Source organism: Pteronotus mesoamericanus, unplaced genomic scaffold (genome assembly GCF_021234165.1).
Source record: "Pteronotus mesoamericanus isolate MK-2021 breed Mesoamerican mustached bat unplaced genomic scaffold, CSHL_Meso_final contig_73, whole genome shotgun sequence".
NCBI lineage: Eukaryota > Metazoa > Chordata > Mammalia > Chiroptera > Mormoopidae > Pteronotus > Pteronotus mesoamericanus.
The window spans coordinates 14,212,756-14,240,207 of NW_026555245.1; the positions used below are offsets into that span (position 1 = coordinate 14,212,756).

A 27,452-nucleotide genomic window follows, 5' to 3' on the forward strand; every position below is an offset into this window, starting at 1 on the left:
TGGGAAATAATCCTTTAAGAGATTTGGGATCTGCATGGATTTTTACTTGTCTGGGGTCTATTTTTCTGAGGAACTACAGGATAAAAGGTTGGGAAAGAAAAGGAATATTGAGTGGTGTGAAACAAATTGTTTTTTTGAAGGTCTTTACTGGCTTCTGGCAGAGGGTGACCTTGGCCCCTATCCCTTGTGCTTTGTTTTTGGGGGAATATTGAACATCATTATATGTCATGCTCTGTGTAGAGCTTCGATGAGTGAGACCATTGAAGCTAGTACGAAGGAACTTCATGGAATTTTGATAGCTGACATTTATTAGTCCTGGCTGCTGTGGTTCAGTGGATTGAGCACTGGCCTGTGGACTGAAAGGTTTGATTCTTGTCAGGGCACATGCTTGAGTTGTGGGCCAGGTCCCCATTTGGGGGCGTGAGGAAGGCAACTGATCGATGTTTCTCTTGCACATGGAAGTTTCTCTCCCTCATTTCCCCTCTCTCTAAAAATAAACAAATAAAATACTTTTAAAAATAGCTAACATTTATTACATTCTTATGATGTATCAGGCCCTGTTCTAAATACTTTATTATTCATACTGAGGCAATACTTAGACTGTGTTTTAATTTGTAACTACACTTGTTTTTTGGTGGTGGGGGGAGTATGTGAACAAGGAACTAAAGCTCTTGGAAAGAAATGAAATGATGAACTAGCTTGGAAGTTAGAACTTACATTTTTATTTAATTGAGGGTTAATTTGCACGGATCTAAAGAGTAAAGCTTATAATTTTTAACAAATATGTATGACTGCTTAATTCCCCTTCCCACAACTGTTCTAATTTCTCTGACCACCGATCAGTTTTGTTTGGAGAGCAGGTAATAGTTTTTAACTACAAGAAGGGGAAACAAGCTGAAGATGATGTTGAACCTTTTCTAATTGAACTCCACAGGGCTTTGGAAATTTTTCCCCCCAGCCACGTCATATTTAATGGAAAACTTTGATTGACTGGGTGCCTTAATTGACAACTATGAACTGTGGCTCAGAACTGCTTTAATCTCAGAGCAGGTAGAATGGATATGCAGTAGGATCTTTGCAGGGGATGCCGACTAAGACCGTGGGAGCTCTTTATTTTGAGGTGTTCTTGTTTCTCACTGCCATCAGGTCTCTCTGAATGTCTTCTTTGGAAAGCCTGGCCCCTGGTTTGAAGATTGTGAGCTGGATGGTGATAAGAACTCCATATTCCATGACATTGATGGCTCTGTGACAGGATACAAGGACGCTTACGTGGGAAGAATTGACAACTACCTGATCCGCCATCCTAGCTGTGTAAATGTTACCAAGTGGAACGCAGTGGTCTGCAGTGGGAGCTATGCCCAGGTAGGCCAATGCATTAGGACGCCTGGTTCCTTTCCAGCTCTTGATGTCACTGCTTCTGTGAGGAATGCTCTTCAGCATGATTGATACTTTCCAAAACCTGATTTTCTTTAGGAAAAAAAAAGAAAAAGTTCAATAGGAACCATGGACTCATAGAATTGTATTTCAAGCTCTCCGACTCCAAACCAATTTAACAAGTAGAAACTTGAGTCCAGGAGAGACGATGATTTGTCCTTGGTTAAACATGGTTGGGAAGTAGTCGGGGTGAGAATCTGTATTTCTTGAGTCTTTTAAAAAAAGATTTTATATACGTATTTTTAGAGAGAGGAGAATGGAGGGCAAAAGGGAGAGAAATATTGATATGCGAGAGATACATCAATAGGTTGTCTCTCGCATGACCTGGCCCGCAACCCAGGCATGTGCCCTGACTGGGAATCAAACCAGTGACCTTTTGGTTCACAGGCCAGCACTCGGTCCACTGAGGTCTATTTCTTCAAGTCTGTTTCCTAAGTCTTAGGCTAGGGTTTCACCATGTTACTGTTCTGCCCCCAGAGAGGGAGCTATTTTTTTTTTTTTTGCTTTCAGAGACATCTCTACTAAAAATGAGAATCCAACTTTTGGGGCAGAATATCACTGTCACAGGGAAAGTGAGGTGTTCCCGGAGACAGAGCTGGGAATTGGAAATGAGTGGACAAGGAGGAATCCAAGGCAATTGCTTGAATTATATTATGATATACTACCTATTAATATGAAAACACAAACAGGGTGGTATAGATTGGGAAACACCTCTTTGGAAACATTAAGCTGGTGTACACTTATAAACTGGATGCCCCGTAAAAGAGGATGGACTAATTTGGAAGATAGTGTGTTACGAGCACAGATGATTGAGTCAGACTGTCTGGGTATGAATCCTGGCTTTATTTTTTCCTTAAATATGAGTCGAGCAAGTTAATTAACTGCTCTGTGACTGCACAATGAGAATATTAGTTCCTCTCATACAAGGCTGTTGTGAAGGTAGAATGCGTGACCATATGTAAAGCATTTAGCCCATGACCTGGCATTTCATGAAGTGCTTGCTGCAATTAGTGTTATTTGAGGAATAGAGCTCTAAGTTGCAATAATGATTTTAATAGTGGTATTTGGGTAGATGGAAAGGTTACAGATAGGGGTAACAGTTGCCCAGAATGTTGAAGGGAGCAAAGTTTTATTTCCATATCTTATACAATTAAATGGTAGGGTTTAATAGTATACATCAAGGAAGAAAAAAGATCAAGGAAAAGAATTAGAACATGGACAGGATAATTAAGGGAACAGCGAGGGATCTTCCAAGGGGAATTGACCTCTGATAGCCCCAGATGCAGGAAAGAAGCTTCTTTGTTGGTTTGCTGCTAAATGCTCTTATTTTTAAGGAGGGTTCTTGAGGAAGGACTGGTCTGTGATGAAGCCCTTTCCCTGAGCTCTGGCTAATTTGTCTGTCAAATTTGTGTGTTTGTGGGCTTCTGCGTTTGAACTTCTTGAACCTCTTCTGGTTTTTAACCACCGAAGCCTTCTATAGTGGAAGCTTCTTGGAGCAGAATTGTTTATTACTCTTCTGATTTTTGGAGGAGAATTCTTTATTACTCTTCTGATTTTTGGATCATGACTGCTAAAGAATATTATGATTCTTAAGTTAGAAAAAAAGAACTTTAAAAAGATTTTTATCTGTAGACAAGACAAAGGACTTAGTAGGGATAGACTGGAGAGATTTTGTGGTTTTTGTAAATGTAATATTAATTAGCTTCTTGTTAATCTTTGTTGGGATCTCTCATTCCTATATATTTTATTCTTAATCATAATTGCCCCCTAAAATTAAGTTGACTCATCAATACCTAGGAAGTGATAAAAAATTCTAGAATTAAAATAAAAAAGTTTTAGTCCTTTTGTAGCTGCAGTTTTATCTAAATTTGCTGTTGTCTATTCAAAGGTGCGTGTGTCTGTCTATCTTAAAATGGTGTGGGCTCACTAATGAGAACTTTATATTGTAAAATTATTATCAATGGCTCTTTAAACTCTTTGGTTTCTAATATGTTCGATACTGTGAACCTGATCCCTCTATCTTACAAACCAGGGTAGTAATTCTAGTTTTCTTTTTTTAAGATAAATATATTTCCCAGGAGGCTCTGGGAATGGTAGGACCACAGGGTAGAGATTTTCTTCTGAAAATTTGGATTTGGGCTGGGAGCTCAGATCTGGAGCTGTTTGTTGTTGTTACTGAGCTAATGGATAATACTATGTGTTTTTAGGCCAAAGATGGAAGCAACCAGATCTCAAGACAGAACAAACATTATTTAGCTATTTGTAAATTTATTTTAATGGAATGTCTGCTCTTTGATGACCAAGGGGTAAAAGTGCTCAGGAAGGAAGATGGTAACATAAGGAGAATTAAAGTTACATGTGCTGCTTTAAATCCTTGTTGGATTTGGAAGACAGCAGAAGATCTCTCTCTCTCTCTCTCTCCCCCCCCCTACATTTATATAACCCAGTATATGTAATCTGTAATTGTATATAAGCATATTTAATTACATATAATATAAATCTGTTTAAATGATATATACAGTATATTCAAATATACTATATATATTTATATATATTATATATAAATATATATACTATATATAGTAAAATATAGTACTATATTAGTTACTATATTTAATATATAGTAAAATATATAGTAAAAATTAGTTACTATATATAGTAAAATATATAGTTACTATATATTTGAAGACAGTCTCAAAATACATATTTTCTGTCTCTTTATTTTAAATCTTTAAGTGGAGTCAGTAGGGCAGAGTATTGAAGTAGTCAAACATGAGTGAGGGTTAAGAAGGTTTTCTTTCTCAAAGGATGTCTAATTGAGGAATTAGTTGTGGGCAAAATTGTAGAAATGACTGAAAGAGAAAAATAGGAGTATTGTGGCTTAAATACAATATTCCAAAAATGTTTTCATACTTCTGGGGAAGTCTGTTATAGGATCCTAACTTATTTTAGAAAATTGTTCTGAGGTTTGTTCTTTTGTTCTTTGGAGGATGCATTCGGGGAAGGCCTTGTTTTGGCACAGCAAGGGGCTCAAATGCCACTGGAATAAATTCAGGACTTTCAAATAAGTCTCAGTTTAATATGTTTTTCCAGTTTTTGCCGAGTGCTTTATAACCGCCCTTGTTTTTTGAAGGGGTGAAAAAATGACTTCTTGGGCTGGTGTAGGTCATGGAAAAATTGAAAGCCAAAACTAAGGTATTTACATTTTCCTTCTCTTGTTTTAGAGGAAAGTCTCTCAGATTTGAGTAGAGGGTATCAGTTTTCACATTAATTTACTAATTTCGTGTATGTGTATTCTTCAGTTGAGGGATTTCTTTGACAGGCTGCATAAGCCACAGAGGTTTTATATTCTGATGAATAAGCTGGCCCGTTGTGGTGGAAGAGATGATGACGGTCTTGGCCAGCAGAATGCATGGTCTGTTTTTACCATTTCAGTTGAAGCAGGCTTCGCTGTAAGTGTGGCTCATGATGAAGTTGGCTACTACTCATTGAGTCTGGCACAGATCATCGAATCTGTCTTTTGAAAGTAGAGGCACTTGCATTTGTGCTGGAAATGTCTTTAGCTCTTTAAATTTTCATGCTCTTCCCCTGAATTCTTAATTCATTTTTTGAAGGTTTACGTGCAGACATGGAGCACTCAGAATCTGACTATGACCATCGCACGAGATGAGTATCCATCCTACCCGATGGTGCTTCGGGGCATTAACCAGAAGGCTGCCTTTCCACAGTACCAGCCTGTGATCATGCTGGAGAAGGGCTACACCATCCACTGGAATGGGCCGGCACCGAAGACTGTGTTTCTATACCTCGTAAATTTCAACAAGTATGTTTCCATTACTGTTATTTCAGATAGTTTAGCAAGAAGGAATTTATAGTGGACAAAAATATTAGTGGAGAAAAATGATAACACATCTCCTTTGTAGCAAGTAAGAATGCTGATTTCTTTTTTTTTCCCATTTTTAAAAAAACTTTAAAATCATGTTTATTCTATTACAGTTGTCTCAATTTTTCCCCGTTTACCCCCCTCCATCCATCCCACCCCATCCCCAGCTCCCACAGTCAATTCGCACTCGGTTGTCCATGTCCATGGATCATTCATACATGTTCTTTGTCTAGTCCCTTCCCCTTCTTTCTACCATTGTCCTCTTTCCCCATCCCCTCTGGTCACTTCCAGTCTGCTCCATGTTTCCATGCCTGTGGTTTATTTTGTTCGTTAGTTTATTTTGTTGAATAGAGTTGAATAGAGTCTCACCAGTTGAATATAGGTGAGATCATATGGTATTTGTCTTTCATCAACTGGCTTCTTCCACTTAATTTAATATCCTCCAGTTCCATCCATGTTGTCACAAAAGCTAGGAGTTTCGTCTCTCTCTCTCTTTTCTTTCCCTTTTTTCTTTATTTCTTCTTTCTCTCTTTCTTAAATGCAGATTGATTTTATTTATTTTTAAATGTCAAAGTTAATTATAAAATACTTAAAAATTTAAAACCATTATAAAATCTCAGCAATTAAACCAACATGACCCCAGCACAGAAATAATCAAGTAGATCAATGAAATATAATGAGCATTCTAGAGACAAACGTATGTATCTGTCTAACACTGTAATGTATGATTCAATAGATATTTCAAATCAATGGGGAAAATAAGGCTTAATCAACAAATAAGGTGCATGGACCGCTATTAATTGAAATAAAACAAATATAGAGCCCTATTTCACACATTATACAAGAAATATTCAGGTGACTGAAAAATCAATATGTAGAATCTGTGGAGTTTTAGGAGAAAATACAAAATAATATTTTTCTTACCCCGAAGTAAAATATTCAAACCCAGAAGCTATAAAGTAAAATATTGACATATGACTATATTAAACCTGTAAGACTGTACAGTAATATACATATTAAAAAAGTTAAATGACAAGTAATAGAATAGGAAAGTATTTACAACACATTTAAAAAGAGGTTAATGGTTTGTTTTGTTTTTAGGGAAAAAATTCTACAAACATTTAATCAAAAAGTGGATCTAGAATACCAATCACTTAAAGCTTTTTTAAAATAATAGAAATAAGCAAGAAATATACAAAAACAGGTTTAGTTTCAACAAATAATAAAGGAACAATTAAAAGAACACATCATTGTCACAATCAGATGACTACATATTAAAAAATATTGGTAATATCAAGTATTGGCAGCGGTGAAAGGAACTAGGTATTCATAGACTCTTTTTTCCTCATCTTAAAGCAGTCCCTTCAGCATATTTTGCAGTGCTGGTTTGGTGGAGGTGTATTCTTTTAGCCTTCTTTTGTCTGGGAAACTCCTCCTTTCGCCTTCCATTTTAATCGAGAGCCTTACTGGGTAGAGCAGTGTTGGTTGCAGGCCTTTGCTTTTCGTGACTTGGAATATTTCTTGCCAGTCCCTTCTGGCTTGCAGTGTTTCTGTTGAGAAGTCAGCCGCTAACCGTCCCGGGGCTCCCTTATATGTTACTACCTTTTTATCCCTTGCTGCTTTAAGGTTCTCTGTTTGTCTTTGACAGTTGCCATTTTCATGATGATGTGTCTTGGAGTGGACCTCATTGGGTTCCTCTTGAATGAGACCCTTTGTGCTTCCTGGACTTGTGTGACTTTTTCTGTCCTCCAATTAGGGAAGTTTTCCATCATGACTTTTTCAAACAGGTTTTCTATCCCTTCCTCATCCTCTTCTTCTTGTATCCCTATTATATGGATAATATAATGTTTCAGGTTGTCCTGCATTTCCCTCAACACCTCTTCATTCTTTTTGAGTCTTTTTTCATTTTCTTGCTCTTTCTGGAAGCTTTTTTCTACCTTGTCCACCAGCTCACTGATTCGATCCTCTCCTTCATCTAGCCTGCTTTTGATTCCTTCTACTGTGTTCTTCAACTCAGAAACTGTATTCTTCATTTCCTCTTGATAATTTCTTATTGATACTTTCTGTGTCATTTTTCATGCTGATATAGTTTGCAGTAAGTTCCTAATAATTTCCCAGTAGTTTTCGGTATTTCTCTCTGAGCTCACTGAGCTCACTGAGCTTTCTTAGAATTGTTGTTTGGAACTCAGTATCTGATAGTTTACTTGTCACTATTTCATTTAGTTCCCTTTCTGGGGATTCCTCCTTTCTCTTAGAGTGAGGGGTATTTCTTTGCCTTTCCTTTATTTGTGAGGCTTATTTTTTGCTTCTGCTTCTTAAATTGATCTGTCTTGATTTCCTGACTTTGTGGTGTGAACTTCTATTAAGAATGACAGTTTCATGTGCTTCATTCCTCTTGTGGGAGGGCTTTACATTTTATGTGGATGGGATTAAGAGATCATACAAATTGGGGTTTTTTCATTTTAAAAAGCATTTTTCTCTGTGGTCAAGGTTTTGTGTATAGAAAGCCATTTATCAATAGGTTCTAATACAGTCTACTGAATACTTTAATTACCTATAGTTGGGATGGGAAGAAGTTTTATGTCCCAACACAGCAGTTGGTTACCTAGAAAATAAAAAGGATTATTTTTTGAGGCCAAGTTTAGACTTGACAGAAGACAGTGGTGTGATTGATCAGTAATTTCTGACATGGGTAAGGGGTACAATGGTTATGGTGTGAATGCCAGGTATTTACCACTCCTGCCTGAAAGCATCTTTCTACCCCTTCTTGATTTTTCAGTTGTCTGCCAAATAATATCACATACAATCAAAGGCTCTGTTTTTACACTAGTTTATTTAAAGATTTACTGTGTGCCAGAAAACGATGAGTGAGAAAAGTACTTGCCCTCTAGGAGCTCACAGTATATAGGTAGGGAAAAAACTCGAGAAAATCTATAAACCAATACAATTTTTTTTAATGGACAAAGGATAAAGCCACTAATTCTGCCTCAGGGAGTTGGGCCAGGCTGTGCTGAGAAAGTGATCCTAAGTGATCTGTCTTGTTACAAAAGCAACAGAGCTGGGGAAAGGCTAGTTCTGTTCAGGGACCGATGGATGCAGTGTGATGGGGGCGTGGGATGTGTCAGGGAAGTGATAGGATGTGAAACGAGTAAGGAAGGAGGGTGCTCTCTTGAAAGGCAGAGTTAAATCAGTGTAGATTTGTGCAGTAGATTTGTAGCCCACGGGACTCGATGAAACTGCTCAGATAAGAGGTGGACATAGAACATGCAGGAAGTCAATTCTAAGTAGGGCACTTCCAAGGATTGGTCAACGTGATGGTGGATGCTCTTATTCTGAGACGGGAGGTCCCTGACCCAAGCTCTCTACAGAACCGTTACCGTTTCCCTGTGCTGTGACGCTTGTTGCTGCTTTTCTGTGTCCTTGCTGGAGAGTTTGTAACCCCACCTGCTGAGTCAATCAAGCCCAAAGTCCCAGGGCTCATCCTTCTCTGTTCCTTTTTCCTCATCTCCCCTCTCATCAGTGACCAAACCCTGTTCGTTCTGTGTCTTCAGTGTGGTTCCAATCTCTCCACTTCTTTGTGTCCAGGGTGAGGTTTTAAGCCAGCCTGATGTTATCACTCCTGTCAGTGAGCTGCAGAGCAGCCAGAGACGGAAACAGGTGAGGTCAGAGAGGACTGACGAGAAATAGCAAAGAGTGATCACTAATCCAGAAACGTATACCTGGCTGGTTGTGAATTTCAGGTGAGGTATTGCAACCAAATGGTGTGTAGGGTTCTGTCAGTGTCATGCATCACTTTTGAACAAGTCCCAAGTAAAAATATATTAAAGTGAAAAAAGGCGGAACCTAGAAGTTTCAAAAATCCACATGGGCCTGGAGTTCAGTCAAACTTTCCCTGTTTTATTAGCTGGAAGTTCATAAAAATTACATCATGGGCGGAGGCAAGAAGAAGAGATGGACAATCTTATTTTTCCAAATTTAATATAATTATAGAGAGGTCATAGATTTTGTCATAGTGCCACTGCTGAAAATAACATTTAAAAGTTATAAAAGCTGTACTTAATTTGTTAAAATAAGGAAAAAACAGAAAAACATGAAGAAATTGAAATAACCTTTAATTCTCCTAAACAGAGTGAGGCATTATAAATATTTATAGTGTTCTCCCTCTCCATCCTCAGATGTTTTCTGAGCATATAATCAAAATTTATTTAACTGCTCCCTTCCCATATACATTTAGGTTGTTTCTCTCCTGCCCACCTCTCCCTTTGTTATTATAAATATACCACAGCCCTGCCTGGTGTGGCTGAGTGAACTGAGTGCTGACCTGTGAACTAGAAGATCACCAGTTCAATTCCCAGTCAGGGCACATGCCTGGGTTGTGGGTCAGGTCCTCACTTGGGGGCATGTGAGAGACAACTGATTGACGTTTCTCTCCCTCTCTTTCTCCTTCCCTTCCCTTCTCTCTAAAAAGTAAATAAATAAAATCTAAAATAAATAAATAAATGACAGAGAAAGTTTTATTTTTTAAAAATTTTCTGTTAAAGTTGTCCCAATTTCCCCCCCCTTTGCCCTTCTCCAACCAACCCACCCTTGACTTCCACGGTCTATTCCCACTCTGTTGTCCGTGTCCGTGGGTCATTCATACATGTTCTTTGACTAATCCCTTCCCTTTCTTTCCACCATTCGCTCCCCATCACTCTTTCCTCTGGCAACTGTCAGTCTATTCCATGATTCCATACCTCTGATTCTGTTTTGCTCTTAGTTTATTTTGTTCATTAGATTCCTCCTATAAGTGAGATCATATGGTATTTGTCTTTCACTATCTGGCTTATTTCATCCAGTTTAATAGTCTCCAGTTCCATCCATTCTGTCGCAAAGGGCAGGAATTCCTTTTTCCTTTGTGCTGCATAGTATTCCATTGTATAACCGAACCACAGTTTTTTAATCCGTTCATCTACTGATGGGCACTTAGGCTATTTCCAACACTTGGCTATTGTATATAGCACTGTTATGGACATAGGAGTGCATAAGTTCTTCTGAATTAGTGCTTCGGGATTCTTAGGATATATTCCCAGCAGTGGAATTGGTGGGTCAAAAGGCAGTTCAATTTTTAATTTTTTGAGGACATTCCATACTGTTTTCCACAGTGGCGGCACCAGTCTGCATTCCCACAAACAGTGCACTAAGGTTCCCTTTTTTGCCTCCACATCCTCGCCAGCATTTGTTGTTTGTTTATTTATTGATGATGGCTATTCTGACAGGTGTGAGGTGGTGTCTCAATGTGGTTTAATTTGCATCTCTGTGATAGCTAGTGATGTTGAGCGTCTTTTCATATGTCTATGGGCCCTCTGTATGTGCTCCTTGGAGAAGTGTCTATTCAGGTCCTTTACCCATTTTTTTTTTAATTGGATTGTTTGTCTTCCTGGTGTGGAGTTATGTGAGTTCCTTATATATTTTAGAGGTTAAACCTTTGTCTGATGTATCATTGGCGAATATGTTCCCCCAAACATTGGGTTCCCTTTTCATTTTGTTGATGGCTTCTTTAGCTGTGCAGACACTTTTTAATTTGATGTAGTCCCATTTGCTTATTTTTTCCTTTGTTTCCCTGTTGCCCTAAGAGATCTATTGGCAAAAATATTGCTGCTTGGGATATCTGAAATTTTACTGCCTATATTTTCTGCTAGGACTTTTATAGTATCACAACTTATATTTAAGTTTTTTTATCCATTTTGAGTTTTTTGGTGTATGGTGTAAGTTGGTGGTTTAATTTATTTTTTATTTATTTTGTATGTACAGTCCAGTTCTCCCAACACCATTTATTGAAGAGGCTATTTTTACTCTATTGTATGCTCATGCCCCCTTTGTCAAATATTAATTGACCATAGAGACATGGGTTTATTTCTGGGCTCTCATTTATGCCCACTGACCTATGCATCTGTTATTATGCCAGTACCAGTCTGTTTTGATTACAATGGCCTTGTAATATAGTTTGATATCAGGTATTGTGATCTCTCCAATTTTGTGCTTCTCTCTCAAGATTACTGTGGCTATTCAGGGTCTTTTTCGGTTCCATATAAACTTTAGAAGTATTTTTTTTAGATCTGTAAAATATGCCATTGGTATTTTATAGGAATTGTGTTAAATCTATAGATTACATTGGGTATTATGGACATTTTAAAGATGTTAATTCTTTCAGTCCATGAACAGGGATATGCTTCCATTTATTTGTATCATCCTCAATTCTTTCTTCAGTGTTCTAGAGTTTTCTAAGTACAGGTCTTTTACCTCCTTGGTTAAACTTATTCCTAGATACTTCATTTTGTTGTTGTTGCTATAGTAAATGGGATTTTTTCGTAGTTTCTCTTTCTGAGAGTTCATTGTCAATGTATGAAAATGTCATTGATTTCTGAATATTGACTTTGTATCCCGCTACTTTGCTGAATTCACTTATTAGGTTGAGTAGTTTTTTTCGTGGAGCCTGTAGGGTTTTCTAGGTACACTATCATGTTGTCTGCAAATAATGACAGTTTTACTTCCTCCTTTCCAATTTGGAGGCCTTTTTTTTCTTCTTGTCTGATCACTGTGGCTAGGACCTCCAGCACTGTGTTGAATAAGAATGGTGATAGCAGTCACCCTTGTCTTTTCCCTGATCTTAAGGAAAACGCTTTTAGTTTTTGCCCCTTGAGTATGATGTTGGCAGTAAGTTTTTTGTATATGGCCTTTATTATGTTGAGATATGCTTCCTCTATTTCCACTTTGCTGAGTATTTTTATCATGGGTGCTGGATTTTAATCAAGGTCTTTTTCAGCCTCTATTGATATGATCATGTGATTTTTGTCTTCCATTGTGTTTATGTGATGTATCACATTTGTTGATTTGTCATTGTACCATCCTTGTATCCCTGAAATAAATCCCCTTTGATCATGATGTATGAGCTTTTTAATGTATTGTTGGATCTGGTTTGCTAATATTTTGTTGAGGATTTTAGAATCTATATTCATCAGAGATATTGACCTGTAATTTTCTTCCTTTGTTGTATCTTTACCTGGAATTGGTATTAGGATAATACTGGCCTCGTAAGAGGAGTTTGGAAGTCTTCCCTCTTCTTGAATTTTTTGGGATAGTCTGAGAAGGATAGGTGTTAGTTCTTCTCTGAATGTTTGGTAAAATTCCCCTTGAAGGCAAGAACATATTTTTTAAATACATTTTGGTCTGCATTTTTAATTATTCTTTAGTGGGATTAGTGGGTGGAACCTATGTGAACAATTTTAAGGCCTTGTTACATATTTTTTAGAAATTCTTTAGAATGATTAAAATTCTGGGAATAGATAGTGCTGGTGGTTGCACAACCTTGTGAATATACTTAATACCAGTGAATTATAGAGTTAAAATGGCTAAAATAGTAAATTTTATATTATGAATATTTTACCACAATGAAAATATACCCCTAAAAGCAAATGATAAAAAGGGGAAATATTTTAATGGTTTTAAAAACTATTAATGTCTAAGGATTTTAAGCAAGAAGGAACACTATGGCAGTTTGGTCACATGCATGAAAAGCTTTAAAAAATATACATACTTTTATATTCAGAAATTTTACCCCTAGGTATTTATCCTAATATAACAATAAAGATAAAAATGGATTTAAGCACAAAAATTCCTTTAGAAAGATTTCACCCGTGTACACTTCCACGGTTAGTCCACTAGTGTTCTGTCCATCTTGGTAAATGCCCAACCATCTCACTTACTGTTATTGTCAGCTGGCAGAGTCAAAGCCCATCTTATTCAACTTCCACTTACTTTCCTGCAAGTCCTGTAGAAACCAGAAAGTTTGGGTAAGCCATGTGATTGTTGTAAACATATTGATAGGAGAAATTTGGGTAACATTTAAAGGTGGATGATTCGTTAGTACGTCAGGGCACAGGACTTCCGTTGTTAGTGGCTCAGTATGCAGCAGACATTTAAGGAGGAGAAAAATCATGGCTGATGTTTACATATGCTTTAATGCTTAAAATATATTGGCTCAAATGTAAGTTCATTTTTTAAATTTTCTCTTCTTGACAGGAATGACTGGATTCGAGTTGGCCTCTGCTATCCATCAGACACAACGTTTCAAATTAGTTTTGGCTTTTTACAGCGGCATAACGGCTCCTTATCCAAAATGGAAGATTATGAGCCTGTGAATTCACTGGAAGAATTGCAGAAGAAGCAGTCTGAGAGGAAATTCTATTTCGACTCTGGCACAGGGTAATTCAGTGCAACTAGTGTATGAGGATTGTTGCTACTTTTCTTTAATGGTGAAATTACTAGTTCTTCAGCCTAACTAAGAATAGGCTATGATGTGATGGCTCTTTAGACAAGCAGCTGATGTGGGTAATTCTCTGTTCATCACTATTAGAGGCTTAGAGGACTAAAATGACTCATAATTATAGTTGGCAGTGGGAAGTGAGTGAGGATGTTTTCTGTATACCTATTAAAGCAATTTAGAGAGAAAAATTACCCTTGTCAATAAAGAACCAATAGGCCCAATTGAAATGTAAACTAATTTCTTTTCCATAACAGCTCTTTTAGATGATTATTTACATATGATATAATTCATATTTCAGTGAAAAATCTTCTTTTTTCCTTTAAAGCTATCTCTCAAGTTGCCCTTGAGTTTTAAAACAAAATCACTGTATAACCATGGCATGTTTGCTTTCAACTTTCTCTAGGCTGCATCTTTCCACTTTTTAATTCTAATCCTGTTCAGCTGGGGTCCTGTTGGCTTTGTCTGCTCTTATCCAGTTACAGTCTCAGCCTTTGGGTGATGGTAGGCTCGATCTCCTGTACTCTTCCAGCAACTAGCATGCTCCTTAGCCATTCCTTAAGCTGATATTCCGCCTCTATGCCATTGCATAGGTACCAGAGTAAAGATACTAATGTAAATAAGATGCATTTCTTCTGCTAACTCATAGTCCATTGAAGGATGTGGACAGTGAAGGAAGGTGATTGGAGAGTGAAAAGTTTAAATGCTAAAAGTCCTATTATGGGATAGTCAGTGTACCTTTTGACATAGCCCAGAAGTTTGGCCTAAGGTAACCAGTGACATCCCAAATAAGTGACACTGGGATGAACTCTTGAGGAATGAGTATGAGGAGATGGAAAAAGAGCTGGGTGAACTGTCCCAGGAACAATGTGGATGAATGCATGGAGGCATGGGAGAACGTGGCATGGCATGTTTGGGGGAAGACAGACATTCAAACTGGGGTGAGGGTGGCAAGTTTGATCGGGGGGGCAAGGTTGGGGACTTAGTCAAGTGCCTTGTTAGCCTCTGAATAAGATGCAGCTTATTTGCCCCCCAGGGACCCTCCAGCAGCCCAGTGTGATTAGCGTAAATCTTTTTAAATCATAGTTGTCTTTCATTTTCAGTTTCTAATTAGACTTAACCTACTTGGACTTTTACTCTGTCCATGACAGAACTTCTGTGTTCTTAGTTGATTTTTCACAAAAACAAATAGAATAACCAAATTTGTAAGGCCAGTCTGGTAATCACAAATTAATGACTAAATGTGTAAAAAGATGGGGAATGTATCATCATCTGGATATTTCTAGAACCTCTCATCCTTCGAGGTTATAATTCTTTTTAATTTTAATCATTTTGATGACTTTAAATATCTATCAGAAGGCCTATGCTAATTGGGTTTGTGTCATTCCATACCACATTCCAAATTATTGGATATTGAGACAGTGGCTGATTTTTACCTCATAATTGTTACTTTGCATTGTTTATTGACCTCCTATTAAAATGTGAATTCTTGATCTTCAGTAATCAGTCACATCTGATCAACCTTGACTTCCTTTGCTTTAGAAGAACTAGGTTTGCTGAGAGATGTTGGACTGCTGCCTGGAAGCTACTTCTCCATTCATCTTGGCAGCAGGAGGATAATTCAGAGTCTGTGGGACTGCTCATTTCATTTGATTTTGGCCAAAGCACAGACAGAAGGACCTGAGGCACATCTGAGCTTAGTAAACATCCCAGGAATTGATTTCAAACTATTTCTTAGCCTAAGCCAAATGAATCGGAGTTGCTGTATTTATTTGAATTTTGTGCTTTAAACTAGAATGATTTATACACGAAAGAAAGAAAGAAAGAGAGAGAGAGAGAGAGAAAGAGAGAAAGAAAGAGAGAAAGAAAGAAAGAACGAGCGAAAGAGCGAGCCATGCTAGAGTACCAAATTCTAAACTCAAGACAAGTATAAAGTGTTCTACGGAATTCTTGAGCCAAGGCATATTCCACCCTTTCAAATCACCTGTTGAAAAATTCAAACCAGAAATCAGCTTTGATATCTTCTACAACAACTGAATTGGGTTGCTACAGTATTTTCTACAGGAGTATTGAATTTGACTTCGTGTAAGGGGATAGAAAGGAAAGCGAAACAATGGTATTAGCTTTGTAATTTATTTTTCTTACAGGGAAAATTTACCTTACTAGAGGAATATCCTTTTAGCCATGAGTTAATTTGAGGATTGTGGGGCGGGGGGTGGGATTGTGTGCGTGCGTGCGTGCGTGCGTGCGTGCGTGTGTGTGTAAGTTTTTGAGAGTCCATCTTAACACCCAATGGCTTGCTTGCTCTCTGTTTTGTGCAGGTTGCTGTTTTTGTATCTCAAAGCCCAAGGCCACAGGGATGGCCACAGTTACTGTTCATCTCAGGGATGTGAAAGAGTCAAGATCCAGGCAGCAACAGACTCAAAAGACACCAGTAACTGCATGGCCAAAGCATATCCCCAGTATTACAAAAAGCCGTCGGCAATCAAGCGGATGCCAGCCATGCTCACGAAACCTTGTCAAGGCTGTGGGACCCGTCAGGTAAGCGAGGATGAAATGTGGGCTGTGGCCAGAGGGAAAGTAAAAAGATTCTTTGTAGTAGGTGCATTTTCTTTCTTTTGGAAATAGCTGTGTTGCCAGTTTATAAATATTTCATGATTTCTCATGAATTTTGGCCCATTCTAGAATGTGATGCTCATAAAAAGCAAACGTGTCCAAATTATAATAAAAATACCTTTCCCTCTGTGATACATCAGTTTACTGTGGATGACTGGATTATTGGTGGTCATCTTTTCTTTCCCAGTTCTGATTATGTTAGAGTATTGTTCCTGAGTTTACATGCCAGTGATGTAGAAAAATACTTCCTTTTATTGGCAGTGTGAAATTTCTCTTCTGAAAATTCAACTCATAGAAATTGTTTTCTTTTTTGAAGATAGAAAGCCACTCTTAATTTTGAAGCGTCTGCTATTATATTTTCCTGTAATTAAAAGTACAAACTGACTTTGGTTAGACGTGAAATGCTTCTCTAGACATATTTTTAATTAGATGGACTTCTTTTGGTTCTTGAAGAAGCATAGCAATGTAAGTAAATCCAAAATATGACTTAACTCCATGCCTGATTTTCCAAAAGAAGTCAGATCAATTCCAAGTGCAAAAGAAGTATAGAGTTAATACTGTCTTAATTAGTACTTAATCTTCGTATAAACAAATATGGGTTAAGGGAGATGGTTCTCAAAGTGTGGCCCGCTCACCAGCAGCAACAGCATCACTTGGTAATTCTTGGGCCCAACACCAGTCTTACTAAACTAGAAATTCTTGGGGAGGGGGCGAGACCCAGCAGTCTGGTGCTTTAGCAAGCCCTGTAGGGGGTTCGGATATGTGTCCACATTGCCGTTTCACTTGGGCTAAACAATTTTTTTTTAAAAGCAAGAATTGCCACAGTAACACATACTGCCTATCAATATGGAGGAGACCTCTAAATCTTTTCATTCGAAGTGATTTTAGAAAACAAAAATTCTTTCACTGCTTAGGTTCTTTATTTCTGATTTTCCTCATCTGTTTCTGCCCGCGGGTGGCATAGAGAGGGAAAGGAAGATGGATTTAGGCCTCCTTTTGTATACGATGAGTATCAGCATGCAACTCACTATCAGAGTTACGGTCTCATATCCCTGCGCCACCTCCACTCTTCAGTTCAGCTAAGCGCCCCCACCCCCTGCCAAAAAAAACCCCATTTACCTGAAGAAGTTTATATGAGTCCTTGCTTTTCCCATGCAATATTTTGAGAGTTGAAGTGACATTTTTAGTTGATGTTGTGGGGAAGGAAATGCTCTAGCCTAAATCATTAGCTGAGTTGGTTGAGAAAGCCTTTTATTACTGAGAATACTTTATATAATTTATAATATTATAATAAATATTATAACTTAAAAAATAATTTAATCATTATTGGATGTATGCTAGGCCTATCTTGTGAAATGATTCCCTGCATTAATATTTAACATTCTTTATTCTTTGTGCTTGAAGCATTGATTCAAATTCATTTTTTAAAAATGCAATGATTATTGACTTTGTGCCATTGCAAAGTATTTGAAGCATCTGGGGACATCTCTTTGAAATTTGAGGGGAAATTTGGGTCGAATACCAACAAAAACCCCACATATGAGGTCTGTCCAGAAGGTATCCAGCCATGTAACGTGAAACATAAGAGACATTTATTGAAGATACAAGCTACAATAACCAGTGTAAATAGGGCAATGATACCTTGGTCCCCTTCAAGGTAGGCATCTTGAAACCTCACACAGTTCTCCCAGTCTCCATCAGCTGCCCTGTTATATTTTTCTGAATCTCATAAGTAGTCTGAAATCTCTTCCTTTTCAAAGGTTAGCTTAGTTTGGGGAAGATTCTGAAGTCACAGGGCACCAAATCTGGGCTGTAAGGGGGCTTAGTCACCTGGGTGATTTGATGTTTGGCCAAAAAACTCTGCATGAGATGTGATGCATGAGTAGGCTCTATGTCGTGAGGAAGCTGCCAATCGCTGGTTGCCCGTAGCTGTAACCTTCTGAATCGTCTGAATAGTTTCTGTGGAGGAATGTTCAAGCTTAATGCAAAACTGGATGCAGATTCATTGCTATACGCACTCAAGTCATTTTGAATGCTATGGCCACACAGTACATGTGCTCATTCCATGGTGGCTACCGATCCCAATGACTAGTACAGTGAAATTATCATTGTTCTCGCATGCACGTTCCAGTCCACTCTTCTTGGCTGCCAGGTTACATCAGTGTTGCACAAACCATTCTCATTATACTAACAATCGCTGGACTTTTTCCTGACAGACCTTGTAGTCTAGGAGTAAGTAGAAAAGAAATCACATGAATGTTTGATCCCAAACCTGAGACCTCAAAGAAACATTTCAGCTTCAGAATACTTAGTATCCTGATGATTAGTTGCCCTTGCAATGAAGTTGCTAATATCGACTTAGATATACTCTTTAGGTGCTACGTTGTGTGAGAGTTAAGAGTACTTTTGAATGAGAGGAGAGCCTGTAGGAAGGAGGTAGGAGGTGGGACTTGGAGACTGAGCGTGATTTGGAGGAGGAGAAGGGAACAGGGAAGGACTTTTTTGCGGAGGAAACAGCATCTGCAAAGGCTGAGTGTCAGGGAAGGAAGTAAAGCGCTTGTGGGAAGATGAGGTAAAACTGCCCTGTCTGTTGAATGTGATGTGACAGTGGGAAATAGGAGCCTGTATATGAGGTGTGGCTTGATTTATGTGACACTTTGCAGGTCAGGCAGAGGAATTTAGACCTGGTGCTGCACAAGGCTACTAAAGGTTTTTCAACTTGTCGTCTATTCTTTCCCAGTCCTGGAATGACTAAGTCCCAACTCAGAATAACTAGTCTGAAAAGGAGTTTTAAAAAGATTTGCACAAAATATTTATAAATATGTAAATACAAAACATTTATTTAGTCATTTGTAGAATTGATTTTATTAACAAAGATTACAATTATTTTGAAACTGGGATTGTTTCAGAAAATGAAGAACATACTCTTCTCATATTAAACGTGAATCAAGAATTCCAGGTCATGAAATGGGCATAAAAAGTTGAGGGGAAAAATCCTATTAGTTTGTTGTGATTGAGCTTATTTTGAGGCACCCTTTTTGAGGAAAATGCAGTTGACATAACTATGGCACTTCTTTCCTGTTTAGATGGTATTTACTAGTGACCCTCATAAAAGCTACCTCCCTGTGCAATTCCAGTCACCCAGTAAGGTGGAGACTCAGCGCGGAGACCGATCTGTTATCTCTGTAAGTACTTTCTCGCGTGTATGCTGCTTTGGCTTTTTGCTTTTACATTTCACCCTGGTGACATGATTATTTCTGGCAACAATCACTTGTTTGTAGTCATCTTTTGGTTACTGGTGACAAGCCATACAATAGAGGTATTTATACCTCCTAGATATTTATGTTTTTAGGTAAATATATTAACAATTTTTTTCTCAGTAGATTGTGTTTATTGACAAATTTTAGGCAAATGTTGAACTGTTTACATTACTTTTCATTCATTAAGAGTATTTCAAGTGACCTAGATTTCATTTCTATAAGAGAAAAGGCATCTTTGGCTAAAAAATAATTGCCACGGGTAATCAAAATGTAGGAAACTGTGTTTAACTTTGACTTTTGAAACTTAAAAGGAGCTTTCAAGTTGTTTGTTCAAAATGTGGGAACTGAATGTTGAATTTTTTCTTTGGCCTTTTAGTTTGAGGTTGCCGGGCTCCCATTTTTTAAGATCAGGGAAATGAAGATGCAATGTATTGGTTGTCTTTCCTCAGTGGGTTCCTGGACGTATAGGCCCGAGACTCAGTGTCAGCGTTAGAATTTGGGCCAATGGGCAAGCTAGCCAGAGGTAACCAGCTCTTGGCATGTGGCCTGTTCAAAATCAGGTTGCCCTGAGAGCCATCGTGCAAAGATCTTTTTGGGGGAGCAGATATCTAGCCATCCAGCTAATTCCAGCCAGAGTCTGGGCCCAGTCTCACGTGGTCTCTTTAGGAGCTCCGTTTTGTTGTTGTTTTTTTTTTTTTAGGTGATGGGCAACACAGTCACAAGTCCACAAAAATGAGGAAAAAATAGTCTTACTTTTTCTTAATTTCTTATTGTGTGAAAATATCCATAACATAAAATGCACACTATCTTCACCATTTTAATTATATGTAGAGTTCAGTGGTATGAAATATATTCATGTTGTTGTGCAACCATCACTACCGCCCATCTCCAGAACATAATTTTGACTTTTTAACAATTCCGATTTAAGAACATTCCCACTTAACAGGGCAGGGTGAAATGGGGAGTTATTAATCAACAGACATAAAGCTTCAGCTGAGTAAGACGCATAAGCTCTCAAGATTTAGCTTGGTATCTGGTGGGAGTCAGTTGTGTAAAGGAAGCTAGTGCTGAGTGCTCACTGCTCACTAGGTCACTAGGTAAAATATTTAAATTACAGTGTAGTTGATGTGTGATAGATTAGTTTCAGGTGTGCAACATAGTGATTCTACATTTATAAACCTTACGACGTGATCACCACGGTATATCTAGTTGTTATCTGTCACTGAATAATGATATTATTGGCTGTATTCCCTGTGCTGTACGATCACTAGATAAGTAAAGAAGATACATTTTGCCCAAAAAATCTCATACAGACTATGCCTCAGGGTATGAAGACACTGCCTAATTCTACTGCTGTACATAAGGTACCTAGGATCCTAGAAAAGTCATAGGACACCTTTTTTGTCTTTTACTTCCAGTACTTTTCAGATGCATTACCCGAAGAGTCTTTGCCTAGGACATGGCATTGCTTTATTTCATTTTTAAGGAAAGTTTTGTGTTAACTTTAAGCAATAAGTTTTGGGGGAGGTGCTACTTTTCAAGAGGACAGTTTGATTGTGTAGAAGATTATTTTCTTTTTTTTTCTCAAATGTATTTCAATTTTAAGTATTCAGATTTTTGAAAATAAGAGAAGCACTTGCATACTTTCCAAATATAAAATTGCACTTTACTTCAAGCATTTCCAGAGTCATCTTCTGAATTAGAGCAATTTAAACACAGCTAAAAGACCATTTTGCTTCCTGGGATATTAGTAATGAGTAAGAATAAATTTTAAATGTAATTTTCCCAAGCAAAGACGGGGGTAATGGTGACAGTTTTTCCTCCTTTGTTAGCTTTTAGCATAGTTTATAATTTTACAAATTTTAAACAGAAACAGTGTTGAGTCATTATTCAGTTTTGTAAGTTTTTTTCCCCTTCCTTTTTGGCTAAGGAATTAATAATATTTGGATATGTTTAGAGTTCCTTTTTCTTGAAAAGTTCTCAGATCATTAATTTAAAGGGGACAACTGGAAATTCTATCGTACAGTAATAGACTTGCAGCTTAAATCCTGTAAAATTACCGCTTTTCCACTTTGATTTCAAAGGAGAGCTATATATGAGTGGAAAGAGGGTAGGCAGTCTGGCCCCTCTGATGTTCCCATGGTGGGGGGTATATTATTTTCGGAACCAGTGTGACAGTAAGTGAGCTGAGCTGCAGTATAGAGGCTGCTACCTGATTGCTGAGTTGAAAAGCTTTGGCCCTGGTGAAGGAGCAAGGTTGGAAGAATGAAGGCCTTGCACCTGCAGGGAGAGTCACCCTGCTCCGCCGGGTGCGGGCTGCCAGTGTGTGCTCAGGCATCCTACCCAGTCCGGAAAACCCAGTCCAAGCAAAGCCTACGAGGACACAGCACAGTTTCAAATATTGGCTGAGAAAGGAGTAAAGGCCACATAGAATCTGACTCCTGGATGTAATTTGATGTGTGGGTTTAGAAGATAGAGGGATGGGGCTGGAACGACGAGTCCTCCTGAGGACACTGAAATGGTGATGACAGCAGAAGGCACTTTCGTATCCTCAGGTCAACGGCACCGACTTTGCCTTCCGGAGTGCGGGTGTCCTCCTCCTCGTCGTGGATGCCTGCAGTGTTCCCTTCCGGTTGACCGAGAAAAAGTTTTTCTCTCTTGCTGATGTCAGTCTCCTGGAAGCATATTTGAAAACAGGCATCCCTCCAAGGTAGGTGGAACTTGCTCTGTAGAGGGAGAAGCCGCACTCACGGTGACACCGGGTTTGCCCTGAGCTATAGTTTGTTTACCTGCCCTTATATGTGGGCATTTGGGACTCTGGGAAGATTTTCATTCCTTCTGTACCTCAGATTGATGCCTGTACGCTGCTTATCATTGTAAACCTCTGTTTATCGGTAGCGAGAACTTGCATGTTAGAAGAGTCTGCAGATGGTGAGAAGGTTTTTACAAGAAGAAAAGCTCAATATTTTGGAACATTGCCCTCCATATTTTATATTAAGTTTATCAATACATTGCATTCAACTCCCTCAGAGAAGACTCATTATCATTTTAAACCAGTTTTTAGAGTTTTACCTGTGCAGCCATCTGTCCCACTGATGGGACCTCAGACAGCAATGTACTGTGACTATGGTATATGAAGTCATCACTTCGGTCACTTGGAAGTGGGTAGAGAAGGGTAAATTGGTTCTTAAGTGGATGAGTGTATGGTCTCTCTTTGAATAGCTCTAGTCTAATTAATTTTTCTTTCTTGCTTTCTGAAGAAAGGTGCACAGGGGAGAAACCTTTATTACTATTTTTCAGTTGGTCAGACCCTCTCTGGAGGCAAGGAAATAAATTGAGGCTCCTTTCTGCTCCTGTGGCTTTGCTCCAGAAGTTGATTTACTCATGGGCCTTCATTTAGTGAAGGCACTAAGGGAAAAACATGCACTTCCCAGGGATAAAAGGCCCACCTAGCTTTTGAATCATCCTCAGTTGATCTAATCACTTATGCTCTTTACACATTACAGAACCGGATCTCAGTAAGTCACATAAAGTCATTGGATTATTTGAATGTCCTAGTCAATGTGTACATATAGCTCTATCTTGTTTAAGACACTGGTATAGAATTCCTTTCCAAGGCCTCTATTTTCTTTAAGGATTTAAAGATTTTTTTCCTAATGTTAAAAAGTCATGCACTTATTCCACCTCTAACAATACAATACATAAATCTTACCACAAATATTTAAGGCAATTTGGTTACACAGGATGCTTAGTTTGTAGAAATTTAATGTGCTGTACACTTAGTAATACTATTCTATATGTACATTGTATCTTAGTAAAGTGTTAGGAACTTAGTGGGCAATTGGCAATGACTTCTAGGGAAACTGAGCTCGTGTGGGGTGCAGGTGGGTGGGGGGACCTGTAAATGACCTCATGGGACCTGGAGCCACTGTGACCCATTGACAAAGGTCAGGCCTGCAGAGTTGCTACAGTCAGATCTCTGGTCTGACCATACATTTAGTCACCGCTGCTGTTAGGAAGACTTTAGCAAAAACCCACACCAATGTAAAACTTAAGAATCCTAATAAGAAATGTCACAATACACATTGAGAAAATAAATGCTTTACATTTCATATAGAAGAGTCGAATAGAAGGAGAGACTCTTTCTGTTTTTAGGTAAGAAAGTTAATATTGTAAAAATGTCACTTGACCTACATTAAATAGAAATTTAACTCATTTCCATTAGTGTCCCAATTGGTTACTTTTCTGTTGTATTTCATAGATGACATTGAAGTTCATCTGGAAGAATAAATGTGGGAAAGTTAAAAAATATAATTTTTAAACAAATTATACTAATACAGGGGGCTTATATTTTATCAGACATTAAAATAAACCATGAAGTCATAGTGATTAAACTGGTGTGGAATTGGCAGAGAAGAGATGAGAAGAGAGAATCCATAAACAAATCTGAGTATTTGTGTTGATATACTGCATAGTAAAGATGGAAATTTAAAGCAAACCATGGGGAATAGATTTTATTTTGTTTCTTTTTAGAATTGGTGTTTATCCATTTATTTAATAAATGGATTAATAGAGCATCTGAAACAAAACTTTCCATTACAATAGTTTATTCTGTAAAAGGTCTGTGTCCCAAGCATCCACTACATCAACTGATCTAAAATAACTTGTTTTCCTTACATTTAAAGACCTCTTGCAATAGCATGTAAGTTCTAGGTGGAGCAAGGAGGTGGGAACTTGTAATAGCAGAAATAAAAAAGCATCTGAGTTATTTTTGTTTTGTTTCAAGTTCTGCTTTTATCTAAAATTTTATCTTCTCTACTGCAGTGATTTTCAACTTGCAGCAAATGGGTGTGCCGCAAGAATTTTTAAAACGCATAATACCTGACTATTGACTCAAGGGCATGGACCTCTTTTCCCTTAGATTGTCAAATAAAAAAAAATGACAACAGCAAACACAACAATAATTGTCTGGTGTGAATGAATCAGAATTATACCTATTTTTTTCATTAGACTGGCAAAAAAAATATAATACGAGTATATTTTTTGGTGCGCTACAGAATTTTAGTAATTTGTTGATGCGTGTCATGAGATGAAAAAGGTTGAAAATCACTGCCTCACTGTGTATACTTCAGAGAAACATCCAATAAATACATACTAAGTTGTTGAAATTTACTCTGATTTTTCTAACTTGTACATATAGGTCTGTTGTCCTGTTGAGCACAAGAGGAGAGATAAAGCAGTTGAATATTTCGGATTCATTAGTACCTCTGGGATTAGCCAAACCAGCTCATCTTTATAACAAAGGTTTGTGTTTGTATTCTTCTATGAAGTTCTTCTTATGATGCCAGCAATATACACTTTTTTTTTTTTTTTTTTTTTATGGTGGAATGTGGCTACCAGGCTGTTTTCATGAGCTTGTTTTGCTGGAGTGAGTATCGTAAAGATCCTTTCTAAATAAGGAGATTGTGTTAGAGGAAGTGTGTTGGGATGTCGTTTGCTATTTAGGACATGAGGTGGGTGGTAAGAGTTTATTTGCTGATGTAAGGAAGTGTAGTTTTTTTGTGTTTTGTTTTATAGCCATCTTTGTTTTGCTCACCTCTGACATTACCTTGCCTGGAACCAGGAGATATACAAATTGAATTTTTCTGTTTTTATTATTTTTTTTTTAGGGAGTACCATATTTTTGGGATTCAGTGGAAACTCTAAACCCTCATGGACTAAGCTGTTTACCAGTCCTGCTGGACAGGGCCTTGGGCTGCTGGAACAATTCATACCTTTGCAGCTGGAGGAATACGGTTGTCACAGGACCGGCGCTGTCCACAGAAGAGACCTGGAGCTGTTAAAGCAAATTTCTAAAGCACATTAGAGACTAACTGTAACTTAAGTGCTGGGGGAAAAAATGTGAACTAACTTATTTAATTTATGGCATTTTAAAATGACACTGTTAACCCAACGGAACCATTTTCCTGTTTGATACAGAAAGGGGAGAGAAGAAAGAGTTTAAAGTGATTGCTTGAATACCAGCTCATGCACCTTCTAGTTGTACAAAATGTTAAGGACTTTATTTGTATTTGTTAGGTTGGTATATTTAGAGAGCGGTTCTCCAATTCCTTAACCTTCCACCCCAGTGTTTTGTAGTGACCATAAGCAGTGCTTCACCTCTTGTACTATGGGATGTCACGTGGTGAGGTGGGGTGGGGGCTTCTGAGAGTCACCCTGAGTCCTTGAGAGGACCGCCTCTTTTCGCACCTTGGATACTTGAAGTCTAATGCTCAGTGTGTCATTGACTTTGGGTCAGCAGTTGACTTGGGTGGTTGGCATGTTCAGCGATGCCTCGGGCCCTGGTTCTGGGCAGCCTTTGAGGATTTTTTAGAAGATACTGAATGAAAGTTTTAATTGGCAACTCAGGCCCAGCTCATGCCCTTTTTGCCTGGACATGTGCTATTTTTATTCATTTATATATCGATTCCTTCTAAGCGTTCAACTTTCCAACAGGAAGTACATTGGAACAAAGGGCTTTTAGGGATTAGACACCCCTTTAATCTGTGACCATTGGGCAAAAATTGACCTACACCAAGGTCTGAGGTTGTTGGGACCATTTTTGCAGCTTTAATCCTTAACCTGTTTTGACTGTATATTTGTGTTTCAAATGCAGAGCTGAGCTGAATATTTAACCTTTTTATTTCTTTTTTAAAAGAAGCAGGCCGTTTTCCTGAACAGTAAACTCAAGTCATTTCAACTTGCACAAAGGAAGTCTGTTCTTAAGAGTTGCTCCTGCATCCAGGTTTTTTGTTGTCGTTTTTGTGTATAGATTTTTTTTTAAAGCTTTTCTGCTCACCATCCTGCCAAGAAGGCTGCAGAAAGCTTAATGATACCCCAAAATGTTGCACTCAGGGGGAGAGAAAAGGGAGAGCCTTGTAAGGGTCCGATCATAGAGGGAACATTCAGAAACGAATGTCTTTATTGCCTTAGACGAGTCAGGCACTCTTAATTAACTTGTTAGAGCCAATTGAAAAAGGTACCATGACAGCCTGTTTCCCTTCCACTGGGTACAAGCTCCTCCTTGCCGGCGAGGATTGCATGTGGCAAAAGGAGATTGGCTCCTGGCCTGGGACGTAACCACACCAAGAGTAAAGAAACATCAGAATGCGTTACCTTTTCCTAAACCCACAATGCATGAAGTGTAGTGGAGGAATGGCCACAGCAAGATAGTAAGAAGTGCGTTCAGGCTGACTTTGGCAACAAGTACAAATTTACTTTCGTCTACTGAGAGCTATGGCTGATGGCCTGTCTCTTGTGTCCAGGAGAAACTGCAGAGCAACTCTGTGACTTCTGTTACTTTACAAAATATGCTACCTCAAAGTGCCACCGATAAACCTTTCTAACTGTAAGTGCTCTTCTTGTGGGCACACGTCTTAATCAAAGTTTAGGGAATTTTTTTTTTTTTTTTTTTTTTTGCTGTTTGTTTTGTACATTGATGAATGAGATCTTACCTTTTAAATATATTATTGGATCATGGTTCCTGAAGGTGATTAGTTTGAGTGTGTGTATGTTTTTTATGACTTAAATATTTTTATGTGTGTTTTTAGAGTTTGGCTCTTTAAAGATTTGGAGAGAATATGTAATACAGTCCTAAGGCGCTCAGTTTTTCTGATTTATATGCTAAGTATCAAGTCCTAAGTTAAATAAATAAAAATATGTGTGCATGTATTTTTTTTATATGTGTCTATCTATCTAGCTATCAATCGGTCGGTCAGTCGATCTATCATTTTTAAATTCTATATTCCAGCTGTAAAGAAGTTACTGGCAGAAATGAGCAAGGGAAAACTGTCCACTAAGCAGATTTTGTAAGACTAAGCTTCAGAAGAGTGGGGATTATTCTCCAATGCAGAGATCTTCAACCTTGGCTACACATTGGAATCACTTGGGAGCTTTAAAAAACATGGAGGCTGGGGCG

The 27,452-nt window shown here is 38.2% G+C and overlaps 1 protein-coding gene across 3 annotated transcripts in view; it reads left to right on the plus strand.

Moving 5' to 3' along the window:
• CEMIP2 (cell migration inducing hyaluronidase 2) overlaps window positions 1-27,169 on the plus strand; it is a 74,519-nt gene extending 47,350 nt beyond the window's left edge. For 2 of the 3 annotated variants that reach the window (XM_054583026.1, XM_054583025.1), the window contains exons 17-24: window positions 1,147-1,362; window positions 5,049-5,257; window positions 13,379-13,561; window positions 15,941-16,160; window positions 19,322-19,420; window positions 22,051-22,205; window positions 24,696-24,799; window positions 25,165-27,169. In XM_054583026.1, the coding sequence (XP_054439001.1) occupies window positions 1,147-1,362; window positions 5,049-5,257; window positions 13,379-13,561; window positions 15,941-16,160; window positions 19,322-19,420; window positions 22,051-22,205; window positions 24,696-24,799; window positions 25,165-25,361 (1,383 nt within the window). In that variant the 3' untranslated portion in view covers window positions 25,362-27,169. Of the gene's footprint in view, window positions 1-1,146; window positions 1,363-5,048; window positions 5,258-13,378; window positions 13,562-14,025; window positions 14,124-15,940; window positions 16,161-19,321; window positions 19,421-22,050; window positions 22,206-24,695; window positions 24,800-25,164 lie in introns of those variants that run through there. The other variant, XR_008529941.1, reaches the window with a different exon arrangement.
• The last annotated feature ends 283 nt before the right edge of the window (window positions 27,170-27,452 follow it).